At 44.1% G+C, this 22,962-nt stretch overlaps 1 protein-coding gene across 2 annotated transcripts; it reads right to left on the bottom strand.

The window, feature by feature from the left end:
* Positions 1 to 3,956: 3,956 nt before the first annotated feature.
* si:ch211-236d3.4 (protein FAM107B) lies at positions 3,957 to 21,295 on the bottom strand. Of its 2 annotated transcripts, XM_062470105.1 has the most exons (5): positions 21,012 to 21,295; positions 14,212 to 14,290; positions 9,304 to 9,535; positions 5,983 to 6,142; positions 3,957 to 5,826 (listed from the first exon to the last, which is right to left on the bottom strand). In XM_062470105.1, the coding sequence occupies exons 1-5, from the start codon at positions 21,033 to 21,035 to the stop codon at positions 5,710 to 5,712; spliced, it is 612 nt and encodes a 203-aa protein (XP_062326089.1). In that variant the 5' UTR covers positions 21,036 to 21,295; the 3' UTR covers positions 3,957 to 5,709. The 2 variants fall into 2 exon arrangements, with proteins under 2 accessions (XP_062326089.1, XP_062326098.1); XM_062470114.1 differs by lacking the exons at positions 14,212 to 14,290; positions 21,012 to 21,295 and adding an exon at positions 12,941 to 13,168.
* Between the last annotated feature and the right edge of the window lie 1,667 nt (positions 21,296 to 22,962).

Below are 22,962 nucleotides of genomic sequence, written 5' to 3'. Positions count from 1 at the left end.
ATTCCCCCATCAGAACCACGGGACTGACTCATCGCAGATATGAATTGTGAACGATTTCATCCGACATCACAGCGGTTTCTTTACTGATGAGAATGTGTGCTTTTCATTCCCCAGCCTGCAGTCTCGCTCCCCTCTCTCTCCCAGCGCCTTGTGTCCCAGTCCTGGACTTCTTCCATCTCCCCAATTACTAGAGCATTGCCTCTCCCACGGTATAGCTGACAAGCTCCCATACCTACAGTTCGCACAGCGATTTAAAAAAAGAAAAGTCTTACCACTTGTTTATAATACGCATTTAGCCTAATGCATTATTTAAACAAACAAATTAGAATAACTTTTCTCGCAATATATACTATAATGGGATACAGTTGACTGCAGTTGTGTAAATGTTTCGTCCCAAACTAAGACTATTTTTGAACACATGAATCTAAGATGTTGGATTTTCAACGTCTTGACGTTCTGATTGCTGTGTAAAATGACACCATGAGGGGGCAGCCAAGTAAAGAAAAAAATCAAGTGCCAGATTTTTTAAATGTTTTTTATTTTATTAAACTTGTACAAAAGGGTTACCTTGCTATAATTAGTGATTCGAGAAATATATTAGATTAGCATCACTGTTAATGTTTTGTTAGACGCATTGCAAAATGTTATGAAATATAAGACATTTTTAGTGCAATAGCATGGCTTATGAAGTAATGTACCTATGTGATTACATTTACTGGTTGTGAATTGATACATTTGACAATGGATGTAAAAGGTGTTTAGCACCATTGTTTCAAAGCACCAAAGTGCATGCATGCATGTATGCATGTAAGCAGACGTAAACTTTAATCTAAAACCAGTGACGCATGGACCTTTAGGTTAGAGAAGGAAGTAGACATAAACACTTTAATAAATGTAAGTCTTTTGACAGAGTAGAGAAACAAATAGAATGCCATTTCAAAATACCTTCCATTCTCAGAAGACCCATTAAAAAGTTTGTCTCAGTGACACACGAGATGAAGATCAACGTTAATTATTTTGTCTTGAGTCTTAATATCTGTATTTTACATGACCCATCCTTTCCACACACATCCAGATTCTTCAGCACTGAAGACTTGATGTACCATGATAATGCCATGTCCCCAAGGCTACATCCCTGAACCTTCCTCCAGCACAGTCTCACCACCAGGGCTCTGGTGGCAACACACAGAAAACAATACATTTCAGCATGCCATATGGCCTAGGATTGCCTGGTATTACTGCCTGGAAAACACATTTCCTCCTACCTCCGCAACTCCATTTAGCTGCACCTGGGAACTCTCCTCCTGTAGATGACAAAAAAAGGTCCACAAAAGTCAAAACATTTCAAAGAGTTTCATAAGTGGAGTGATAATACTCCCATACATACATCCCAATGGCACAGTATGACCGCAACCCTTTGACCAGTCAGTCGCATTCTAAGGTCAGTAATGTGATCTTTTGAGCAGATGCACAAAGTCCATGTTAATGTCCTGACCTGGCGTTGTCTGAGGGCCCTATACTCATATGTCAGGACTCTGGTGCTGCCTGCATATCTTAGGCAGATTACATTACATACTTTTGTTCATAGCACAGAATAGCAGGATGACACAGATGTCCTGTATTTTCCTTTATTTGTTCAAGTTTCTCAAACTATGATGAACAAATTCAAGTAAAAACATTTAGTTTAGTTGTTGGTTGCATGCACAATTCACACATATGGAAAACAGGCCTACGCATTGGTGTTCTATGTCACATCATTTTCTTATAGGAAAATTGCTTGTGCTTAGATATCACAATATGTGTTTTTTTCCGACTTGACATCAAGATTTGAATGAAAGCATCTCTCCAGAAGGATGAGGTTCCAACTGTGTCTGGATCCTGGCTACGTCCCTCAGACGTGGCTCCACAGCGCTGTGTGTGGCAGGGGGAACTTACATAGTCAAAGTTGGCCTCCAGCAGCTCCTCCGTCTCACTGTCCTCCATGCTGCAGCCTGCGTGGAAGCACTCTGCAGACCGCTTCTCTCTGGGTGGTCGGAGGAAGGCGACCGCTGTCGATTTCCTCAGCAGGGCTGTGAAAACATGGAAGCACTGTAGCGTGACGTGAGCTTGAATCGCGTATTACTGATAAGGGACGGCTGATAGGTCCCCCGTCGCTCCTGTGGCCTCCTGGCTGGAGGGTGAGAGGTGCAGGGTAAACAGGAATGACTTACCTGCCTCACAGATGTAGGTCATCATGAACAGCGCGGCCAGCAGTGTCACAGTCATGTCTACACGCAGTCCCATCCCTTCTCATGCACACCAGTGTTGTGCCCCTAAAAGCCCTAGCACTTTGTATGCTACCTTAGAAAACACCACGCCCCTCTTGCCATCTCTGACATTGTCAATGCAGCGAGTGTGTGTGTATGTGTGTGTGTGGGTGAGCATGTGTGCAATCTACTCTTTACAGATGGAATTTGGCCAAGGACGGGGCTCTAATTACCTAGCTGTGTCCTCCATTCCCCTGGTAGATGAGGCATGAACAGCTTAGTATTCATGTCAAATAAACTGTAAGAATAGGACAGGACGAAGATGAAATCACAATCATGCTGCCACCAGACGAACCGACGAGCAAAAGTCACACTCAGACATGCAAACAGTTTAACACACAGGAGGACACATAGATAAACTAAGTAACTGGTTAGTTAAACGAGGCCATTATCATCAAGTCAGATTTAGATACTATAGAGGGAGTCAGGTGGCTGAGCGGTTAGGGAATCGGGCTAGTAATCAGAAGGTTGCCAGTTCGATTCCCGGCTGTGCAAAATGACGTCGTGTCCTTGGGCAAGGCACTTCACCCTACTTGCCTCGGGGGAATGTCCCTGTACTTACTGTAAGTCGCTCTGGATAAGAGCGTCTGCTAAATGACTAAATGTAAATGTAGATGCTGAGATCATAGATAAAGTATATCCGATACTGATATTGGGGCACACATGAGGAGCTACAGCTGCAGGATGGTAAAGAGTTGATGACAGCATACGCACACCTTGTGGATGTTCTTATGAAGGTTTACTACATGTTGACATTCAGTTTGCCAACTATTCAGTTCAGGCTGACTAAAGGCTACACTAACTATTTGGGTCCTGTTTACCGGAGCACAACAAATTGGATCCTGAAGATTTTTGGAGAGGAGGCCAACAGAGAAGTGATCCAGTGATTTGAGGATAAAGTGCCTGTGATGCAGGGTGTAGTGTTTCCCTGCTCCCATATTTAAGGGGCCAAATAAGTTAGTGAGGGCAATGAGCGACGTGTCTACCACCGCCCTGCCATACTTGGCACATACCTCTACTTTGGTCTCCTCTGTCTGAACTTGGAACATGCCAATACTGATCTCTATATTTCACGGTCATCATGTCAATAGCTCTCTGTTAAATGGCCCACAGCCGCCACCTAGACTGTATGCTTTGGAACATTTTCAAAAGCAGAACACATAGTTGAATACAGTTGAATAATAGACCGTATACCATTAAACTTGCCGGAGGGTTTTTGTCAGAGGTCATGAAGAGGTTATGAGATTAGCTCCAACTCTCTGTCCTCCAAACTTCAGTGTGTGTTTACTTGCCCTGGTGTCAACTGACCACATCTCCAACCGGCTACCTGCTGCTGAGTGTTACTCTCTCTGGTTTGTAACATTCCACTGGAAGTGGCACATTGAGTCCCCTATGTTCTTTGTGGTTGTTTGGCACTGGAGATTCCTTCCTGGCTCTGCCTAAATGGATCCAATAGAGAGGCCTTAACTTGATATGCCGTGGCAAACTCACTGGTGCATGCTGATGGATGGAACGATGTTTCTAGAACCTTTAGCCACTGTGCTTAAAGGAGACACGGGGACGAGCACCTCATCGATCTCATGAACATCATTTATTTATTGAAAAGGAAGATGTTACCAGACCAAATGAAAGCACATAGTAGTCAAATGAAGTGTTAGGTATTTATTTAGTTTCTTGGAAAGACACAACCCAACCTCAGTTCTGTATTCACTGTTTTTTTAATTGTAATGTGATATAGAACTTCTATACATACAAACATACATATAAACCTATGTTAATCAAAACAATCATTGTGTCATTGTAAAAGCCATTTAGATAACCCGAATCACTTAATATTATTTTCGTTTTTGTGTTTGTGATCCAACACCACCAAATGAGCCCAAAAAGGAGCTGAAAGTCTCAATCTCTAATGTTTTAAATCAGTATAAACAATCTTAAGTGGCTTTTGGACTCATTAAAGGCAAATATTTGACAACATCTAATCCCCAAAACAAGTTTGTATCAGGATGTTCTTATTTCTCTTTATTATGAAATCACTTCATAATAATTTCTAAAGTGCCATTCAATCATTTTGAAATGAAATAAAAAAACATCTCAGCTCATTGCATTAGTGTGTATAACAATAGATATAGGTAACTATAGACAGAGTCTTGTGATTCATGTCTCTGAAAGATACACACAGCCACAGCAACATGTCTTATATTGTGCTAGAGATGCAGTCAAACTTTCTGAAGATTTTATGTACAAAAGTGGGATTTTGTTGTCCTTGGTTTGTAACAATTAATTCTGATGGCTTGTAATAGGAAGGCACTTAAAGGGACAACACATCTTTCAACGCCATATCAAACTCATATACCAGATGTATAATTTTGTAAAGGAGATTAGCATAAGACGACCATTACCCTTGTAGAAGTGAAAATAATGTTAACATTTATGTGTACTTGAGTAGTCTGTTTACGAGAACATGATTCTTGACAATAATAAACAGTTTCAAATGGAAAGTAATATCGTCAAATGATTAACTGAATTGTGATATACTGGCTCTGAACACCAGCTTTAGTTTGGTCTCATCGAACACATTAGCTTGACAGTCATTGCAGCCCTGAGCTCTAGACCTAACTGTTAAGCAATAGATACAAACATGTATATAATACTGACTTCTTTTACACACATAAATACGCTCAATCTAACATTAGCTCCTGAAGGGCAAATGTGGTTTGTCAATGCCACACAGTGAATGTGAACTTGAAATAACCAGCGCAGGGAGGATGATTAAGGATTAGTCCAAGAACTTGATCTCTAAGATAAAAACCACCCCATTTACACTAGGGTGTTCTTGTCACAGTTCATTAGCAAGCTCTCTCTCTCTCTCTCTCTCTCTCTCTCTCTCTCTCTCTCTCTCTCTCTCTCTCTCTCTCTCTCTCTCTCTCTCTCTCTCTCTTTCCTGCTCTTTCGGCCGCACAGCTCTTAGACCAAAGATAACATCTCACCAAAAAATGCCCCAAAATAATGATCTGCTCACATTAGCTTACACACTGAATCTGGTTATCATGCTTAACAGTGTACAGCAGCACAGTCTGACATACAGAGATCATTTGGGTATTGAATTGGACATGGACCAAACCCTTTCTGTCTATTTTACTGAATGGCCCCTCTTCCTCACATTCTCTATCCTGTCACAACCTCATACGGCTAAGCATCAGTCCTGTATAGAGTCTTTCAGTGTGATAGTGAAGGCATTTGCGGACTGTCAGGTAGTCCTTACAGCAGGAAGAAGAGTGCCCAGCGGTTGTCTTGAGTTTTGCACTCACTGCAGCCCAGTGCCCAGTCTCTGAGCAGTCCTGAATGTCCTCACACTGTATGTGTATGACCTCCAGCAGTCTCCAGCATGTCAGTTTGGTCTCTACACTTCTTTCTCTCCTTTACTGTGGAATGACGTGCGTCTCAAGTTCTCCTTGACCTTGACAAATTCCGGCGCTCTCCCCGTCTCTTCCTCCAGCTTCTCCTGCTCCTTATCCAGCTGAACATGAAACAGAAGACGGTTCAGTCTTTTGCCTTGAGACAAGACAAGCCTTCTCACTAAACTGATATACTCTGGCTAAAAAGACATATTTAAACAATGTATCAAAAGCCGTTGACTGCCTGCCTGGCGCCGAGATGGACTGATATCTCATACCTCTTCCAGTTTTTTGTGCCTCTTTTGGAGCTCCTGTTCCAGAGGAGAGACCTTCTTCCTGGCATCATCCTCCACTTTTCTCTGTTTGATCATCTGCTCCCTCTTCCTGGCCTCCAGCACGCGCTGCAGCTCGGGCTTGGTCTCCACACTCACCCCACCTCTGCCGGCAGAAGAAGCAGCCCCCATTCAGGACAGCATGGAAGAGAGAACATTTAGTAAAACATAAGAAAGAAAGAGAGAAAAAAGCACAGAATATTTCAGAAAAGCATTTAGCGTTTTTGTTACGATTGCTGACTCTCCAGCAGGGGGCAATCTTGCTGTATTCAGCAGTGTTTTTTTTCCAGGTGACAAACAACAAGGATAGAGATCAATGAACAGTATGACACAAGTACTAGTCAGACACACTAAAATATATTAGCATGACTGATTCCAATGAGGGTTTACGTTCATCGACTGGCCTGGATCTCCAGGCCCATTCCGTTCTTCGCTTGCATGTCATTAAGTGTGGTGAAAATAGTTTGAAAGGTGTACTTCTTTGTGTTGTGCCTATGGCACCTCAAAACAAACCCAGAACTATTTATTCTGTATTATTTTATCTCATTCTTTCTTTCTCATACTACTTTCACCTATGTGTGACTGTTAATTCAATGACTCACTCTGAAAATAAGTGCAGTCACAGTATTTTGTGAGGTGAATTTTGTTGGTACACTGGGGGAGGTGTAATTAATGTTTGCTTTAATTTAGTCCATGTCCATGACACAACTCCATAGAGAGGAAAGAACATGACAAACAAACACGGAGTCAATTAGGATTCTGCCTCCTTCAGCATCCTAACACACACACACACAAACACACACACAGTTTTTTCATTATGCAGTATGTGGGAAAACAGTACCAATACAGAATATCAAATCTACTGCTACAGAAGTGAATGCAAAAGTAATCCATAAAGGGTGTTTTGCTACCCATGGCTGAGAACAAGAATAGCATTGTGAGAGGAGGTGATATCTGAACCTACTTATGTCAATCAGAGACCCTGGGACCACGGACTCCTCACTTAAAGAAATCCATAGAAAGACTCATGTTTCTTCTGTTGCCACAGAGCATTGTTAGCTGGGAGGACATTTGAACCCCATCTTGGTTTTTTCTCCCTAGATGTTGTTTTGTGTTTTTTGTCTTTCTTTCTTCTTCTTCTTTTTCTTTTTTTCTTACTAGATTTCCTTTCTATCTTCACCTCAGATTTCAGGCATCAGTGCCACTCAATAGCTCAAGAAGCCTTATCAGGAAAGAGGCAGAGAAAGAGAGAGGAACAGCATTTTGAAAGAAGAGAAGACACAGTGGAAGACACAGATGGAGAGAGAATTACAGAAAGAACGAGAGAGAGAAAGACAGAGAGCGGCAGAGAGAAAGAGAGCAACAGACTACTCAATCTGGGAGATTGTGTTCAGTTGTTGATGACCTAATTCTTGCACTCCCATCACTGTGTTGTGGCTTATCTCCTTAGCACTGTTACCCCCCCCCCCCCCCCCCTCCTCTCTCTTCAGCACAGTTTGCCTCCTCTGGGAACTGACTCTTACAGCCATGTCCCTCTCTGTTCCGGTGCCACTGCCAACCCTGCAGATAGATGCTTAATTGCTTAATTGCAGGCATGGAACCCTGCCAGTTTACCTCTGATTATCTGCCTAATGGATGGCTGATGTTGTGCATGTGTGCGTGTGTGTGTGTGTATGTGTGTGTGTGTGTGTCGGTACACACATCCAAGAGACAATAAAACATCTGATCATGGGCAAACATGCCATCGATTAGGTGCCTTTTATATTTATGATGAACGGTGGTAAATTAAAGTGCACCAAGGGAAAGCCCAGGGGGAGAGTTGTGATGTGGATGAAAGCAGTTATCCATGATCTAAGCCTTCACAGTACACCAGGTCGCTGGACTTCTCCTCCCTCATTCTACTTCAAAATGTGGGATGTGGACATATTCAATAAGTCTCTGATTACAGGAGAGAGGCTGCAGAATGTGTGAGTTCATATTTCTAACAGGTTTTCATCACAGTGATTACAGTACAAGAGTTATGAACCCAGACCAATTGGTCTGGCCCTGCTAAATCGGCATCCATCTAACTGTTCACCTAACCAAATCATCTTTTCCATTGTTCTGATTTAAAAGCTTTTTAGTTGTTCACAGGCTGTTTTTCTGGAGTCCTACCATTCCTTGGCAGTGAGTCAGCAGGACTAGAGGGGGATAAAGGGTCTCTGTTGCCCACTCTGAAAGGATGGAGTCCCCACTCTCCCTTCATGGTGAGCTTGAGAGCTCCTGTTTGGGGATTTGACCAGTTTCCAAAACACAGTGATACAGGCTGGTACTGTGCTGGGATGATACCTTGCAACAACTGGGGCCTATCAACCCCACATTCGTTTACTAGTTGTTGGTGTTTTAAAAACTGGGAGAACAAACTGTCAAAGAGACCTAAAAGATCTTTAGTATTTGGGCTTCTCTTTATCCTGACTTTACACTGTAACCTTGATATGAGTTATGGGGACTATGGTTATGGGGTCTTTATAAAATATTAATCTGTACCAACCATTAATCTGTACCAACCAGTGCAAGGTTAAAGCTGTCTAGCAAAATGGTACTGTACTGCTATGTTACTGTCGTGTGTTTGAACTGGCTAAATGATGTTGCTTAAACCGTTGCTAAATTCTGCAACCATTTCAAATCCCATGGGGCTTTCTACCACTATCTCTCATTTCTAAATCTGGCATTGGTCAAACATCCTGTTTCCTACGTTCTCATTTGAGACCTTTGCTTCATCAACAACATGTTCTCTCATCAACACATGGCAGGATTTATGCTGCTTTGTACTCAGACCTTCAAATACAGTAAATAGTTAAAGACTGTTTTGTGTAATTTTCTAGAAGGGTAATAAAGTAACATTAGACTGTATTGTATTATGGTCAGTTGTCCTGATATTATTTATGTTTAAAGTATTATATACTTTCTTTTTTATTATGTATTACATTTATACAAATTCCTGACTGTACTGTTTTCACAAATATTACATAATCTTGACGTTGTCACTGCAATTTAAAAAATCTGCTATTACAAAAACAACTGACAACTGAAAGAGAATTAAATATAACAGATTGCTCAGATTAGTCCCTTCTTCTTACACATATATATACACACACACACTTAAACACACACAGGCACGCACACGCATGCATACGCACCCACAACGTTATCATAACTCTTTAAAAAGCTATTTGCTTGTTTGTAAACAAAGACCCATAATTAGATGATGTGGGGGAATGTTTGTACCGTTTGTGACTCAGGAGCAGTTCTCGATGGAGGTCCTGGTGGCTTTTGGAGGATTTCACTGGATTAACGAGCTTTTTGGGTTTGATGAGATCATCCTCAGCCTCCGTGTAATCTGGCTGGGGCACGTAGCTGGAGGCATGGGGCGGCTCCCCCTGGGGATGGGCCTGACGGTGCTTCTGGCTGCCATCGTGAGCGGGAATTTGCTCCCACTGAAGGTCTGCATAGGCCGACGCTGGAGCACACAGGCAGGGGAGAGAGGGGGGGGGGGAAGGGGGGAGAGAGGGGGAGAGAGGGGGGGGAGGAGGGGAGAAGGGGAGAGGGGGAGAAGGAGAGGGGGGGAGAGGGGGAGAGGGGGAGAGAGATTTTACACAAAAATCCAAATAGAGAGAGCAACAAACGAAGCAAATATGGGAGGAGTTTTCAAAGGAAAGAGGGGCGGATTCGATTTTTGATTTTCGATTTTGTTGACGATTCACATGATCCGTGTCAGAAGAAGACTGTGTGAATGTCAACCAAATCTCTCAAATCTCAAAGCCTCTGTCCTGCCACGGGACATCTGGATCAGCTTGAGAGGAGAAACACATTCCTGCTCAGTCACATTCATTAACCAGCCTCCAGCTGAGGAACTGCAGGTGATTCCACAGACTGATTCCATGTCCCATTTCCCTGTCTTGCTCTCCCCCCCCCCCTCCTCTCTCTCTCTCTCCCTCTTTCTTTCTTTTACTCTTACAGTCTGTGTTACACCCTACCACTTCAATGTAAAGCAAACATACAATATGTAAACCCATAGGGAATGCCAGGCTCATTGAATCTTGACTCACCAAGTAAATCATTAGCCACTCTGTAAAGGTTAAACTTGCTCAGTGGCGTGACCACTCCTCAGTGTTCTATGTGGAACTATTGGCCAGCAGAACTGAATAGGTTTTGCTTTTCGAACATGAAATAGATGATGTACGTAAACGGGAGAGAGTTGTATCTCCGGGCGGTCTCCGTTCCTACAGATATGACTGTAGTTTCTTTCGACTGTATTTCATTTCAGTTTGTCTCTTCCTAGAGGATCCAGATTATTAGGCACCTGATCCCATTCAAAGTGTTTCTGGACAGAGAGATCAGGTGTCATACGCAAGCAGGCCAGCACGCAACAATGACTCGCCTTTCTCAAGTGAAACCAGACCCATCTCCGCTACTTAATATTTCAGAAAAATTAAAGGAGCTCTGCTTGTCTTGTCTCAGCACTTCCCAATCAGTGCTTTGAGAGTATGTTGATGATGGATTTAAAAGGAGAGTAATTGACTTTGGGACTGAAAAACTAAATTATTGTTGACTGTCTATACAGTATATATGATGCAACTAGATGGACAAATCTGATGTTGCCCTTGTAAACACAGATGATCAAATGTTAGTTTGTTAGTAGTCAGGTTAGCAGTAAGTCTGCTCCTTGATGTATTTCTGAATAAGAGCACAGCAGAATACAATTCTATGTTGTGTTTGTTTAACTAGTTAATAAGTTGTGCATTTCTAGCTCATAAAACACGTTAGTGGGGAACAGCCACTCATAAGTGACTGAAAACCAGGAATGTCCTGTAAGAGCCTCTGTTTCAGCCTGAGCGAAACCGACAGGCAGCCAAGCCAGGAGACCCAGCCTGTGTCTTTAAAGTGACGATTAGAACAACCATATCACTGACCAATGAATGAAAGAGAATCAATTGGACACACAGGACTGGACACAGAACAAAAATAGGAAGAACCTGAATAGGAAAGAGGGTAGGCGCTAAGTCTACAGCGAACACAGAGGTGAGGACTCAAAGAGAGCATCAAGGCACAAGAGAGAGTGTCTGTAAATGTTTTAGGCCAGTGACATCATTTATGATTTCAATCAAGTCTATAATCCTCCATATTTAACGTTTGCCTAAGCTCTATGAAAGTAAACTGGCCAGCCTCTAAAGATAAAGCTTACATACGGAGTCACATACCGGTAGCCAGACAGCCATACACAGACAGTCTTGGGTCTATATTGTGGTTGAATTGATATCTAAAACAAGCAAGCTAGCTAATGGGTCCATCATTCCATAGCAAGTTACTCATGTCTCTGTGATTTGCTGTCATTGAATTACATCTGGCCAGGGCTTTGTGATGCATTTTCGTATAATCTGGAAACAGCATGAGAAATTCTATATTTACTGGTGTGTCTGGTGGAAGGATTCAAACTTATGCTCAGTGTAGGAGCTGGATGAACGTACTCCCATTATTCAGTCACTCTTAGAATCTGTCTGCCCAATTTTTTCTCTACACACTATTGAATACCACTATATGAGGACACATATAAAGATTAAGAGCAAAACACCACTAACTTGACTTCAGTATAGTCATAGTCTACTGTGCTGAGCTACATCCCTAGCCTAATGATGCAGTTGCCTATAAACCCAGTGATTTCATTCCTGTCTCGTCTCATGACGCTATGCATCTTGGGGGTGAAAGAGGTCTCAGCTTGTATACAAACGAAACACTGGCTGTCGCCTTGGTAACATCAGTTTAGACCCTAGGATGCCTAAAACGACCAGGTTCTCAAGGGGGCTGAGTGGGGGAGGCATGTTTCCCATAATACACTGTGAATGCAGATTGATGATGTGCCATGAAATTCAGACTGAGCTTGCATCTAGTCATTATCATTAAAAAGGCTAGGAGGTCCAACTTTCTATCAGCAGCCAAACACAACACAAGCTGTGAGAATAGAACTTACACTGAGGCCAATCAAAAGCTCTCAGAACAGGGTGAGAATATAATCACAGAACATAGTACAATATTGCATGACAACATGAACATGTAACAATACATAGTACATTGGATCTATAGTGAATGGATACACAATTTGAAGGTAAAACTTTGATGAAATGGAAACTGCAGAGACATTTCTGGACGGTTCGCATCATGAGTGTGTTCAAGAACACTGTGTTTGTTAAAGTAGAGTTGTTAATTGCTGTTATTCAAATTTAGGGCTTTAAAACATACACTCACACCCACACACACACACCCACACACACCCACAGGCACACACACACCCACATACACACACACACCCTCTGATAACTGTTCAAACATGAACAATGGCACAGTTTATTTGACCCGATCCCATCCTACTAGAGGTGGTTCTTAAAACAAACACACCCTGGTGATAGGATTGGTGAAAACAACATTTTGTTAAATGTATCCTTCAGCTTTGTGGAACACATGTTTTATGTTAAAGGAAACAAGTGATTATGCAAGAGCTTGTCAGACACCACTTTTAGAGTTGTTTTACAGTTTCAGGAGGGTAGACGGCTATGTCAGCTGTCCGTTCCTTTGATTTTGTCAGTTTGCTTTTATGAAACAGACATCAACACAGAAGCTCTCATTGCAAAATTACATAGAATCACAGTGACATCCTAATATTTTCAAGCGCACACATACTCCCATTTTCTTTGTCAATGTCACAAACACAAAAGATTCGCTGGAGCTACAGTACCACAAATATGAGGTCACAAACTGCCACATGACAATAACCTGCAGTATGAGTGTAGTATTTCAGAATGTACTTCTTTCCTACCCCTGGAGGTCTTGTAGAGTCAGAGTACAGCCTGCATGACTCCGCTCTTCTTACCTGACTTGACCATCACGTCCCTGGGCCTCCCTGTGTGGCCAGGCGGGTACAGGCTCTGGGTGACCCTCTGTGCCATCTGACTGCACGCACGTGTGTGTATCCGGGGTGTGCGTGTGTCTCGTCTCAGAGAGCCAACACGTCCCTGTGCAGAGGCCGGTCAGAGGCAGAGCTGAAGCAGCAGTCCTCCCTCTCCCTGCCCTGGACCGTGTGAACAGTCACATGACCACCCCAGGGCCGTTCCCTGCCCTGCCCCTCCTCTCCCTCTGTGGCTTCCTCACACTCTTCTTCTCCCCTCCCTCCCTCCCTCCCTCTCTCTCCCTCTCTCTCCCTCTCTATCTCCCTCTCTCTCCCTCCCTCCCTCCCTCCCTCCCTCCCTCCCTCCCTCCCTCTCCCTATCTCTCTCTCTCTCTCTCTCTCTCTCTCTCTCTCTCTCTCTCTCTCTCTCTCTCTCTCTCTCTCTCTCTCTCTCTCTCTCTCTCTCTCTCTCTCTCTCTCTCTCTCTCTCTCTCTCTCTCTCTCTCTCCCTCCCTCCCTCTCTCCCTCTCTCTCCCTCCCTCTCGCAGATAATGTTGCTGCCTCTTTGCTGCTCTCGCTCCCCCTTCAAACTGCTCTTTCTCTCTCCCTTCTCACTCTGTTCTGCACTCCCACGCTTTACCTCGCTCACACACACTTTCTCTGTCCCCTCTCTCTGTGCCACCCCCCCCCCCCATCTCCATCTTTACCCTCATCCTCCCTCCCCCCCTCCCCCTCTCCCTCCTGTTTCCCCTCTCTCTGATCCCGGTGGGCTCTAGCTGGTGGGATTAGCACAGGGCTTAAGCTCCCTGGTTTAATACTGATATTAACCAGAAGTCATCCGAGTGCTAGTTCTCATACTCCCTGAGTAATACTGTACCCAGGCTCTGCCTGTGCACACAGAGCTTCTGTACATAATACTCGACCAGTATACCACTCAAAGTCTGTATCCTTCTGTAAACACACTGTCCTGCTTCTGTCCCTGCCTATCTCCAAGCTGTTACAGGTTATCATTTGTTTACTTTTCGAGGTTGATGGTATCGAACTTGTGTTTATCAGACTGGTCAGCAGTGAAATGTCACGCACAAGAGGTCCTGCCAGTCTGGGTCATGGAGAATGGATATGGAACAGGTCCATTACGCCTGCATGTACACGCGGAGGAAGCGATAACACAAGGCTATCATTCAGAGGTGCTGGGCTCTGCTTCCCAGCGGGGCTGGCTGGGCACTGGGACAGTAACCTGAGAGGGGCAGACCTACCTGTGCCATTCACGTGCCTTCCATTTTTCACACTCTGCTGCGCCTGGTGTTGTTGCTGCTGCTCAATAGTGTAGGCCTTCTGTGTGGAGGAAAGATGGGGTGTGAAGGGGGGGGGGGGGGAGAGATAGGAGAGAGTGGGAGAGGATAGAAGAAGGGGAGAGAGAGGGTGGGGAGAGAGAGAGATATATTAGTTGTGACAGCCATCATTCCATCAGCTCACATCCGCCCATCATGCTTGTGATGAGGTTTGAGCGTCCTCATTGGTTTAACTGGAAATGACCGGCCTTTAACGGGAAATGACCGGCTTGCAGCCCCTCAGTGACAGCAGACATTAAACACTTGTCCTCTTCTTCTTCTATGCCTCATCCCTTCACTCCGGCTAACATACCTCCGTAAAGACCTTTGTCCCCACATCCGTCCCTTACACAAGGCCCCTCCCCCCTCTCCCCCCCTTCCCCCCCCCCTTTCCCCCCTCTCCCTCCCCCCTCCCTGACCCTCCTGGTCCTCTGTGGTTGGCCCCCAGAGGGCTGGGTTCCATACTGGAGCCTTGCAGCCCCGTAGTCTTCACTGGGCTGAGCTCCACTCAAAGAAGAGGTTTTTGGGCACCCTCTCGGATGGGTGAATGGATATTGTGTGGTTGTCTACTGTTGCTAGGAGAGGCCCTCTCAGGCTTGGGGTGGTAACAAGGCCCTCACTGTCTGGAGTAGCACTCCTCTCCCCTCCCCTCCCCCTCCCTCACCCATCAAAACCCTTGAGAGGGGGTGGGGGGGTGGGGGGGAGGTCCATCTGGGTGTGGAGGGGGCTCTGTGTGTGTGTGTACTGTATTTGTGTTTGTTGGTGTGTGAGTGTATGTGTATTTGAGTGTGATTGTGTGATTGGGTTGAATGGCTGGGTTTACGAGGGCTTGTGATGAATGATTTCTTTATGGTAAATGTGTCTCCGTCTCTGTGAAGACATGGTATTCCTCATGTACTGTTCTTCCAGAAGCAGAAATTTTCTGTAAATGACCCAGAAAAATGAATAATACATGATCTCACACATTCTACTACACCATAAAACCTTTAACACATACTGTATCTCCTTTGTCTAGTTGAGATCAAAACAGTGTTTTTTCCCCATACATGCCTGTTTTCAATTTCAAGGCAATGCTGAAATGAAAAGATTACACTGCAATATTGAAAATGCTGAATTGCTTTGAATGTACAAAATTTCCGTTCATATTTCTTACAGGAAGTGACAGCTTTTAGCATGCCGTTCCTAACGTGCTTGGAAATACAACAATACGACTCGAAGCAGTATTATGATTGAAGTTGCTCACTAAGAGGATGTAAGTCTTGGATAATAAAAGAGGAGTAGAGATTTAAATGAGCTTAGGTGGAAGAAAAGTGTCTCTGTTTACAGCTACCCCGTCTAAGCCCCCCCCCACCGCGTCTCCACCCACCAACCCATTAACCATTTGCCTGATCACTACGCAACAGAAGGTACAGCATGAATAAGACAAATGCATAATTTGTATTTGAATAGTAAAAACTATCTCTGTATTGCTGCATCTCAGATCTAAGGTCAGATCAGGAGGATTTGTATTGTTCAGTGTTTTAGAAATGTACTCTTCTCAACTTAATTGTGATTCCAAGGTATGCCATGACGTGCCCAGAAGGCTGACTGGATCTTAAGACTGTTTACGTTTTCTAACCAGGTTACCAGCTTCTTACTGTTTATCAACCTCAGCCAATCAAGCCCCAGTATTTCTTTACCACCAGTGGTCACCTGACCCCTCTACTCTGTGCCTGTTTTTGATTTCCCTCATTTTTTATTAATCAAGCTGAAAAACTGCTCGTGTCCAGATCAGACACCGCTACAGAAGCGATGTTACAGTACACCCCATAATAAGCAGAGAGAGGTTTGCTTGTTGTATTTCTGAACCTGGAGTGGACTCTGGTCTGGTGATCTGATGATCGGATCTCAGACATTCTGGGCCTCAAGTTACCTGGTCACAGCAGGGGGCAGGGGAGCTTGTCTGGAGTATTTGGTATTTCTCCACTATTTCTTGTACTAAATCAAACTATTCTGTTTGCATATGGCTCACGTGCCAACAGTCAAAAATATGCTTCTATTGTAGCCACTTTTTAAGAGCTGATTTTCCTCTCAACTTCAGGTAGCGAAAAACTGAGAGGAATTCACTTTTCATAAACTGATAAGCATTGCCTTTATTTCACAGCACTCTGTGAAATGATCGATGTTCATCGTACACTGTTTTCCCTGCGTGAGAGATTTGGTTATTCAACGTTCTACTGAGTCAGAGAGGTCATTAAGCTTCCTGGTGTCCTGACGAGATGAAAGAGCAGTAGAAGCCATGGGCTTGTGAACAGCTCTAATGGCTATACCATTACAGATGACAGGGGAAAACAACCTCTTTGGAAGTTTGTCTTAAAACGCACTGCCACCATCCCTAATTTTGATTTAGCACCTGACACCCAAAGCAGCAAAGGTTCATTCCGGTCTATAGCTCCTTATAAGTGTGGAGGAAATTAGAGCAATGAACTGATCTGTAGTCAGCTTTTACTGTTCAACCTTGTGTTGGTTGAATGTCAGATTATGTAAACTGACCCTAGACCTGTGATCCTAGACAGCCAGCCTCTGCACAGGTCTTGACAACTAATAACGTTCTAGGTTCTTTTCCCAAGCTTCCCTGGAGGATGGAAAACATGCTCTCAGACAGGACACAATGTTTACAGGCTTTCAGACCGGAGGGGTGCCTTGTAAACTACAAAGTCCTCCTTTAACACCAATAGGCTTTGCACATGCAAACTCAGTCACACACACACACACACACACACACACACACACACACAGACACATCACGTCGTGTTCGACAAAGAAACAACATTTTGAGTGGTTAATTAATCAGACCCATGAGTTTTAACTCAACCGATGCTCCCACCTAGTGGACAAAGATGGTACGTTGACTGCAAATTGTTGACCGGACTGAGGTTAGACACTTACTGGGAAAAGCTAAGCTGTTGTTTCGCAACTTTAGGTCAAGTATTCTTACTCTGACCATATGTTGCAAAATTACATTTGTTATCTGTGTATAATAATATGCATGGCCTTAAGTGGTTAACTAAAGCAAATGACAGTAACTGACAGCTCCTCTGATGTATGGAAATGGAACTAATTGAATCCAGCTATCCACAGACACATATTTAAAAGGGCTTTAACAGTAGATATTGTCGATGGGCTGTCTGTGGAATGGAGCAGAATAGCCTTTAATGGACACTTCCTTGGAAGTAAATACAAGCAATCAAGCACCATCTGACCTTGAAGATGTCTGGTTGAGTCACTGCCATGGCCAAGACATGGGCAGGGGTAGAGACAAGGCAGGGGCAGGGGCAGGAGCAGGGGCAGGAGCAAGGCAGGGCAGGGGCAGGGCAGGGGCAGGGGCAGGGGCAGGGCAGGCCAGGGGCAGGGGCAGGGCAGGGACAGGGCAGGGGCAGGGCAGGGCAGGGCAGGGGCAGGGGCAGGGCAGGGGCAGGGGCAGGGGCAGGGCAGGGGCAGGGCAGGGGCAGGGCAGGGCAGGGGCAGGGGCAGGGGCAGGGGCAGGGCAGGGGCAGGGCAGGGCAGGGCAGGGGCAGGGGCAGGGCAGGGCAGGGGCAGGGGCAGGGGCAGGTCAGGGCCAGGGCAGGGCAGGGGCAGGGGCAGGGGCAGGTCAGGGCCAGGGCAGGGATGACAAGGACAGAGAAAGGGCTCACAAAATTAGTCTTTACTTCTAGTAGTAAGATTAAAGTGTATTCAGACAAAGTTTGGGTTGTGGTGGTCATTTGTATTTCTTTTCTTTAGAGGGTTTTTACAAACCATCTCCCCATGTAATTAAAGTTTTTTTTTTAAACATTGTTTTCTTTTAAACATAATAGCAGTGTTTGTGCTGGTGCTGATAGAGATGAACCCTGTCAGGGTCTTGATGAAAACTAGCAGTCAGAAGCTGCCACAGGACAGCTCCCTGAACACAAAAGGAAAGAACAGATCCAGCGCAAACATTCCAGAACAATCAGCACCGATAGGGAGACATGAGCAACACTGTGTTATTTTGCCTGTTCTTTCTCTCACTGATACGTATTGTGAAGGTATCTTTTTTGATTTGTATCGAACTAAATTGCTATCATTTCTGGTCAGAGACAGGTCTCAGAGAGTAAATGGTTGAAAGGTCAATGCTCTCCGTTTGAGCCGAGAGTGCAGTGGCAACAGAGATACGATCCCAAGGCTAAGAGGAAGACAGATAGTGGGAAGACAGGTGATTATCTTTGACAACTGCACATTTTAGATTCTAGATAGCCATACAAAGGAATGTATCAATTCACCCACTGTCTCTCTCTCTCTTTTTTTCTCTCTCTCACATGCACACATTGCCCCCCCTCCAGACACACACGCCATTTTCTTTAGCTCACTCAGAGTGATTTAAAATTCCTCCTGTTTAATGAAGGTGTACTAACAGTGGGAGGACAAGTTGCATCGGAGATGACTTCAACCCTTTCCTGTCTCATCACAACCTTCAACTGCCCCTCTACAACATCCACTCACCCCTTAAACTCCTCCCCCATACCATTCCTTTTTTCTACTTTTGTAACCTATACCACTAACACTTACTATTTAATAACATATCAATTCTTATGTACATACAATGTTTTTACTACAAGTATTGCCGTTTAGTTACATGGTAATTAATGTAAGTTACACACTGTACATCTGATATGAATAAAGACACCTATCAACTATGAACATGTCTGTGTTGTAAATTAATTTCACACAGTCGGGCACTTGCTAGTTAACTTTTTTCAAAGAGGTAGGAGGATATTTTTAGACTTATTTTTATACCACTAACACTTACTATTTAATAACATATCAATTCTTATGTACATACAATGTTTTTACTACAAGTATTGCCGTTTATTTACATGGTAATTAATGTAAAGTGTTAACATTAATTGCATTGGTTCTAAGTTACACACTGTACATCTGATATGAATAAAGACACCTATCAACTATGAACATGTCTGTGTTGTAAATTAATTTCACACAGTCGGGCACTTGCTAGTTAACTTTTTTCAAAGAGGTAGGAGGATATTTTTAGACTGTTGGGTTGGTAATTTGGTCAGAGGATTTTCTCTGATTGGCTTAATCTCCCTCAGTGGGTTTCTGGCACAAGATGGCCTTAACTCACTGTGATGTCCCAGATTGCAATTCGCAGTCAGACTAACAAACCCACATCCTTATGGAGAGGAGACTAAGAGCTTTAACAGTGCTGGGATTTGATGTTGTTTTCTCACTACTGGCACAGCTAAATCAAATACCCTGGTGTTACATTAGTCCGTTTCCTGTGGTATTATCATCAGGCTTGTGGTTTTTAAAGAGGTTGATATGGTTGGGTTGAATTCCAGGAATCCAGGCAAGTCTGTAGATGAGAGCCTGACCTGAGCATATACATGAAGGGAGAGGTCAAAACCAAAGGGTTGAGAATTAACCATACCTTCTGACTCAGCGTCTGTTTGACACGGTATAACCTATGAATTACAATGAGAAACCATGACAATAGGTGTCATAATAAATCAGAGCACTTGACAATCTGTTTAATAACTGGCAAGAGTTAGAATGATTAAGTCCCTAAGATGCCAAAGATATGGACCACCCTCACCCCCCTCACACCCTCTCATCCCAGAAAAACAAGGAAAGGGTAAGCCACAGCCAAATACTTTCTTCCTCCACCCCGCGTACTGCGTCTCTTTGAGGCTCAAAGAGAGTGTTGTGCTGGTAAGGTTGGTACCAGTGCTGTGAGGTCCAGACTGCGTATTCAAACAGTGCCAATGTGGGCCCGGAAACTGGCAGAGATGAAATTCCAGCCTGGTGGTGTGGTGACATTTCCAGCTCTCTAACAGAGAGCCCAGAGCGGCTCTCTCCCCAGCTCCTCGGACGTTTGGACCATTAAGAGATCAGTTCATGTATCACCGCCAGTCATATTATGCAAATGTTCAAACGAAAAGCCAAAGAAGAATGAGGCATAAGCTAATCGTGACATCAAGAGAGCTTTTGCATATAATAAATTAGCGACTGGGTAGCAAGCTATACTATATTTATCACCCATTTATCAGTCTCATTCACACCTGTTTGACTGGAAGGCTCTGACTCTAAGTTACAAACATAGATTTATAGAACAGGAACCACATGAATAAGACACACTCCCATCAATCAGAGCCCTGTACATGTCACATCCCAACCAGGTGAAAAGGGGACACAGAATCCTCCAGTCATCCTCTGGGAACACAGCTGTCAGCTGTCGGTCAATGCAGACCTCGTAGAGACACACCCAGTCCACACCCTTTAGCAGGCGCTGAGTCCTGCCCCATTGCTCAAATATTTGTGCGGCCTCCAGCAAGCACCCTCTCTGTCAAATACGGTCTGGTTACTCAAGCAGCCTGCAATTGTTTTTTCTAGTTAATAAGAAACCCTGGGATGGTTGAGGAATTGACATTCTGTATGCATGCCTTCCAGTCTGGCATTATGGAAAGTCACTCTAAGAAAGGACAAAATAATTATGAACATTAAAGAAAGAGTAACAGGCAAATTGTTTGAAGCCTTGATATCAGGTACAGGCAGAGATATAATCAAAATATATCACTTTCAAGTGTGTATTCATGGAAAGGAGTATGTAAGAGTAGATTAATGTACATTTACTGTACACATACATACTGTTTTGGGGCCATTTTATAGACCTTGCGCCCTCAAACAAAGGAGACAGCGATTTCACTTACTTTCTTTCCATAAGATGCCCCCATGCTTCTGGGCTACCTGGTCCGTCTAGTCTGTATGTCCAGTCAGGTGCTGCTTGGATGGCTCTTAGACTCCAGTTCTCCCTCTCTTCCCTCCTTCCACACCTTGAGAACCACACTCTCCCCAGCTCAGCACCACCCCGTCCGAGCAGAGCCCGCTCCCGAAAGGGGACAGAGAGAGAGGAGCTTCCTCGCTCAGTTCCCCGCTGGCACCCTGACAACAAACAAGGGGTAATGTAACTGTCCTCCAAAGAAGTCCAGGTCAGGGGGGTTGGGGGGGGGGGGGGTGGTGGGGGCAGTCCAAAAGATCCACAAGGAGAGCAACTGTGTGCGTCAGAAGCAGTGTTAAAAAAAGGGCTGTGTATGTGTGTGGGTGTGTGTGAGAGAGGAAGAGATAGAAAGACAGAAAGAAAGTGATGAGAGAGGGGGAGGAGGGAAATCACCTATCAGAGCACGAGTAGAACGGACCCTTCACAGCCACCTGTTGCTCTCCGATTCTCACTGTTAGCAGAGGTTAGGACAGTACTGCAGGAGGATTATGCTAATTGCTCTTGACAAAGCAGGAAGGAGAGAGAGCACAAAGTAGCAGGGCTATGGCTCCTGGCTGGCCATGGTTCACACTCTGTCACCCAGAGAGATAGTGAAGGACAGAGAGAAAGTAAGAGAGAAAGTTTCATAAACATTTTGTGCTAGTGTCATTCTTCACAACCTGCATGAATGGACTTTAAAAATAATCAAACACAAATCCTAATAAATCATTTTTCCGTAAAAGAAAATATCAATAATGAGGGACTTTACACTGCCTTGTCAAAAGTGATCTGTCCTAACATGCTGCCTGTTCTCAGAAATACCCAGCCCTCTGAATGACAGCGAGTTTACAGTGGAGATCCCCAGGGCCAGCAAACTTATCTCTGATCCCATCTGTCATCCTGCAGAGAGGGGGCACAGCACTGGGCTGGGGCTGGGCCACACTGTGAGAGTGAGGCCTCTGGTGTCAGCATCAGAGAGCTGCAAGTGTCATATCCACTAAATATCAATTGCTATTAATATTCAATAACTTGTTATAGTTTATGCTGGGGTGAGTGTGATTTTATCTGATTTATAAATAATCTATTGTTGGAGTGTTTAAATTAGGTTTTGCAGAATCCCAGAATTATTATTTATTGTGTATTAATTCTGTTTCTAACCTTTGTAGTTCGTAGTGTTTAGACCAGAGTCGATGTTCCTGGAAATAGATTTTTATGGCGAAATAAGGAAAGAAACCAGCCGAATGCTACTGCATCGTATTAGAAGGCATGTTGTGAATCCATAAACAACTCGACAGTTAGATCTGCTGGCTGAGCTTCCTAAACTGACAGTTCACCACTCTCTTAGTCTTCCTAAACTGAAAGTTCACCACTCTCTTAGTCTTCCTGGTGGGCCTCTCCTACGCTTCTCCATCAGAGCAGATCTTTGGTCCAACTGAGTTCGCAAGTTCGGTTTTCAACTGGAAAGGAAAGTGGTGTGGTGAACACTGACTTCTCGTTTACATCCTATCTGACATTCTACAGTTTTATTTACATTTGTAAAATAATGTTTTGGGGGGGTATACGTTCAATTAATGCAAGTGTAGAGGTTCATACTTGCATACTGACATTCAGATGAGTTAGAAAATGATCCAATTTCTACAACGCCCAAGCCCCAGACATGATTAAATACAAGTGATTTACACATTGTCTTATTCACCCCCAGTACGGGGGTGAATTCCTTCCCTTACTCATACTGCAGAGTGAACGTAAAAGAGGCACTCTGTCAATCAATGCTGTCTCATACTGGACCACAGCAGCAGATGCCCAGGTGAGGTTAACTATTTAAGACATGCTGGATTGGACACAAAGATCATTATCTAGCTCTGCTATCTTTTCCACGATGAGAGAGATTTTTCAGACAATAT

Source organism: Osmerus eperlanus, chromosome 1 (genome assembly GCF_963692335.1).
Source record: "Osmerus eperlanus chromosome 1, fOsmEpe2.1, whole genome shotgun sequence".
In the NCBI taxonomy this organism is placed as follows: domain Eukaryota; kingdom Metazoa; phylum Chordata; class Actinopteri; order Osmeriformes; family Osmeridae; genus Osmerus; species Osmerus eperlanus.
This window is presented reverse-complemented; position numbering and strand designations above follow the sequence as displayed.

Excerpts from the sequence above, each read along its gene's own strand:
- si:ch211-236d3.4 (XM_062470105.1), bottom strand. The coding sequence starts at position 21,035 with ATGGGGGCATCTTATGGAAAGAAA. Across the intron at positions 14,291-21,011 it reads GGGCATCTTATGGAAAGAAA|AAGGCCTACACTATTGAGCA; the intron begins GTAAGTGAAATC and ends TCCTCCACACAG. Across the intron at positions 9,536-14,211 it reads AAGGCACGTGAATGGCACAG|CGTCGGCCTATGCAGACCTT; the intron begins GTAGGTCTGCCC and ends TGTGTGCTCCAG.